The sequence below is a fragment of the Trachymyrmex septentrionalis genome, unplaced genomic scaffold (assembly GCF_001594115.1).
Source record: "Trachymyrmex septentrionalis isolate Tsep2-gDNA-1 unplaced genomic scaffold, Tsep1.0 scaffold51, whole genome shotgun sequence".
NCBI lineage: Eukaryota > Metazoa > Arthropoda > Insecta > Hymenoptera > Formicidae > Trachymyrmex > Trachymyrmex septentrionalis.
Genome location: NW_017305683.1, coordinates 3,570,876 through 3,575,311, shown reverse-complemented (window position 1 = coordinate 3,575,311; position 4,436 = coordinate 3,570,876). Strand labels below are relative to the sequence as shown.

The window sequence follows — 4,436 nt, the reverse complement described above, 5'->3', positions numbered from 1 at the left end:
ATAAATTGCATTGTCTTACCACATGAAATTTTTAAGGTACATCTGCATAGATAGTCAAGGCATTCAATTTCGTTTCCACTTTGTGCAATTTTTTCTAAATCTTCAGTAAGTATTAAAGATTCTTGAACAAATATGTTAAAATATTTTTTCATCGGGATCATACCAAATGCTGGTGCTATTATTTTTCGACTTTCAGTCCATGTAGATGCTAAATTAAATATTACAACATAATAATAAAAGAAGAAGTAACAAACCTTAATTAATAATAATAATAAATATTTAAAAATAAACTATTTCTTAACAGCTTCGTAGCGTAGCTATAAAGTTCAAATAAAAATATCTTATATGAAGAGAAAAACTTATCAAGATTTATTAGAAATTAAAAGTGAAATACAAAATAAAAGTAAGTGCAGTCATAATGTCGTTCATGGTGCATTCTCTACTTTACATTGTAAATAAATAGATGATAATAAAAGAATAATCTTTATTGTTAACATTTCTTAGTACATATAAATCTATTAATTACAAATAAGTTATACAATTAAATAAGTATTCTATTTGTCTAAATATATCTTACCAGGAGCTGTCACTAATCCCATGTCAAATACTGGTTTTAGACAGTTATATATAAAACTTTTATTCAAACAATGACGGTTTTGTAAGACAATCTACAACATCACACATTTATTAGTATTTATGCATGTTTGCTTCAACCAAATAATTAATATAATATATACATGGCAAAAAAGTTTACGAACAATTTCACATTTTCATGTATTGAAGAATTACATAATCTCGCAAAATCACAAATAATTGTAGAATTCGCGTGGAACTGTTTACTTATACATACAGGGTAGTCCATTTTAATCTTTCCACGCTAATAACTCGGAAAGAAAGCATTTTTCCAAAAAAAATACAAGAAGAGAAAGTTGTGTAGGACGTTTACTTTAACTCCAAAACCGAATCGGATATATCATTGTTAGACGTTTATGACTTGTTTTCATGTGCTGAAATCGTTGTAGCATTGTATGGAGGGACACATTAAATATATAAGATAGCTAAGTTAATAAATATTTATACACGGCAGAATGTAACTGCTATTTTTCTACCTTTATTTGGTCCAGTTCATACATTACGATGAATAACTTTGGGCCTATCCATATTCGAAATGGAGATGAATAAGTTTCAGTGAACTTAGTCCAAATATTTAAATAATCTGAAAAATTTTAATGCATATGTGTACATATAGTTGTGAGATTATTCGCGAAATTTATTATATTGTTTAAATTTTTGATCATATTAAGATACACATTTTGAAGTACTTCTAAAAGATTTAGACTTTTTATAGGTATATAACATTCTATATTAAACTTTAATGCAATTTTCAATATATTTGTTAATAATTTAATATATTTTATTTGGTTAAGTTTTTTGCAATTACATAAGATATATATATCATTTTTACAAATAGTACTCGCGAATTCATCAAACAATGTAAAGATATTTAATTAATTGATATTTATAAAATACTGAACCTTTATTGAAATTTAATTCTGTTTCTAATCATTCTAATATTAAACTGATACATCAAAGTTAATATAACGGTAAATTTTGTTTCGAGGGACTTAATTAAAAAAAATTTTTTACGTTAATTATACAAGATATTTGATAAGTAACGATAACTCTCGCATAGGGATAGAACAGACTGTGTCGAAAAGTCCTCCATCATTTTATAATTTTCGCAATAAGATATTAATTATTAAAACTCTCCAAATATTGACTTTTAATAATTTTTTACTCAAGTACTAGCAACTTTACAAAAAAACAGCCAGTGACAAAAATTATTTATTTTTTTATTATAAAGTTCTGAGAATTTTTTTAGAATTTTTTAGTTTTGCATTTTCTAATGTTGGTCAAAATTAGGGATGCACCGGATATCTGGAAAGTATCCGGTATTCGATATTATCCAGCACTTTTTTACTATTTGACCGGATAGCCGGATATCATTAGTATCCGGAAATATATCCAGTTGAAATTTGATATCATTAAATTGTTAATTTTTCCTTATACAAATGTTCTAGAAATAAGTACACATATTCATAAAGCTATAACATCTCATACATTAGTGTAAAATTACAATCTTTTTCCCCATAGGCCTTTTTTTTTTAGAAGACTTTAACATTAAAGACAGAAGCGAATGATGAACAAACAATAACGATAACGAATATAACAGCTAGATTTGAACATAAAATTATGACGTGATCAAAGAAATTAATACACAATGATAAAATATTACAAGAATGTAAAGAAAGACGCACAACTAACTAACGCACTAATAAGGTAATGAAAACGCAGAAAAATCGCATTACTCACTCACAGAAATACATTCTGCTCGCCGACCAGCATTCACAAAAACGTTAAAAGTAAAAAATTAAAAAAAATTAGAAAATAAAAAACTAAGGTGTTGCAATAACCACCAATGACCATAGTAAGCATAATAATGATATAAAATAGGCAGCACTTCTCACAAGAAAGAACGCAGAAGTTGAAACTAGGAAAGCAAAATCAGAGCAAAGCGGCGAGCAGATGTTGACAGCATGAAATGTCACACGAGACTCCCCAATTAATATTTTCTCATATTAGTAAAAATAAGAAAATGCAATACTAAAAAGTTAATAAAAAATTCTGAAAAAATTCTTTGTTCTATGAAAAGAAAATTAATGATTTTTGTCTCTCGCAGTTTTTCTGTAAAGTTGATAGTAGTTAAGTAAAAAATTATTCAATACCAATATTCGGCAATAGTAATTAATATCTTGTTAACTATTCGAAAATTGCAAAATGGTAGAGAAGAGGACTTTTCGACTTAGTTTAGTCCTTTCTATCTACACAAAAACGGTTGGCAAAAACTTGTGTGAGACATCTTGTATGATATATATATTGTTTGGAAAATAATAATGAATCTTTTGCATAAAGATAAAATAGACTGAGAAGAAAAGTTCTGTACCATTTTGTAATAGTTAACAAGATATTAATTGTTAAAAATTACCGAAACGGTCTTCAATAATTTTTTATTCAAATACTATTAACTTTACAAAAAAACTGCAAAAGACGAAAATTGTTTATTTTCTTTTCATAGGACTCTATAAATTTTTTTTAAATTTTTTATCAACTTTTTAGTACCGTATTTTCTCATTTTTACCATTATAGAAGAAAATATAGTATTAAAAAATTTTGAAAAAATTCTTAAAAAATTGTTTGAGCTCTATGAGAAGAAAATAAACAATTTTTATCTTTAGCTGTTTTTTTTGTAAAGTTGATAGAACTTGAGTAAAAAATTATTAAAAACCAATATTCATGATTTTTAGTGATTGATATTTTGTTAACTATTGAGAAAATTGTAAAATAGTAGAGAACTTTTTGACTCAATTTGGTCCGCTCTACCTGTGCGAGAGGTTTATCATTACTTATCACATACCTTGTATAATCTTTTATAAATTAAACAAATCTATTACCCTCGGAATTACGGTATAGAAAAAGAAAAAGGCTACCGATAAATGGTAGTCTTATTGGTCCAGGTAACGGCTTCGTCGTTTGAAAGGTAAACAAACGATAATTTTGAACAAAACGACTTATTACGACACATGTTAAACTTAATATAATAATAATAAACAACATTGTTTCGAGTAACGATGAACTAGTAATACTACTTAGTGTATTATCGTACTGCGAATTTCGTTTATTTTGTGATGATTATATAATGTTTTCCTCCCACTTACAAGCAAGGCTACATATTTCTCCGGCTACAATCGCGGTAGAAAATTAGTCCCATACCTATGCCTCTCCGCGCATGCTCTCTGAAGAGAGAAACTTTTAAGGCGAACATACCCATACGTATATTTGTTCTATCTGTATGCATGAACCTGCATTAAAGAATTGAAATGTGGCAGCAACATCCCTATTTTCCCGCTCGGCGTGCGAGAAAGAGAATTCCATCAAATTACAAATTTAAGTTACTCTAATTCAAAAACGGCAAATTCAAAAATGCTAGGTCTTTTCATTTTTATTTTATAAAGTTTTTATAATATTTCTACATTATATATATATATTTTTTTTAAATCTATAGAAGATTTTTATCACAAAATATTAAAACGTTACTTTGGCAAGGCTTGATATAGGAGTTTACGTGTTAAAAGCTGAAACTTTGAAAGTGAATGGCTGCGTTCTGTTTCATTCCATTCACCGTTCATGCGCGCATGAGAACGGCTAGATGCCTATACGCGCAATGCAAGACAGCGCATGGACTGCTTCAGCTCCAGGAGGAGAGGCGGTTTATACGATATCTATACGCGAGGATTACGTTAGCCATTATATGTAAATAGAAAAGAGTAACTAATTGTTTCTAATATTATATAACATTATTATATAACATTATTGTG

At 27.8% G+C, this 4,436-nt stretch overlaps 1 protein-coding gene across 1 annotated transcript in view; it reads right to left on the bottom strand.

The window, feature by feature from the left end:
- The window catches only part of LOC108751642 (cytochrome P450 4c21-like), a 12,860-nt gene extending 9,185 nt beyond the window's left edge, over positions 1 to 3,675 (bottom strand). The window contains exons 1-4 of the mRNA XM_018491926.1: positions 3,513 to 3,675; positions 1,110 to 1,216; positions 578 to 668; positions 20 to 208 (exon numbers count right to left, since the gene is read on the bottom strand). Coding sequence (XP_018347428.1) covers positions 20 to 208; positions 578 to 668; positions 1,110 to 1,216; positions 3,513 to 3,675 — 550 coding nt within the window. The remainder of the gene's footprint in view (positions 1 to 19; positions 209 to 577; positions 669 to 1,109; positions 1,217 to 3,512) is intronic.
- Positions 3,676 to 4,436: the final 761 nt, after the last annotated feature.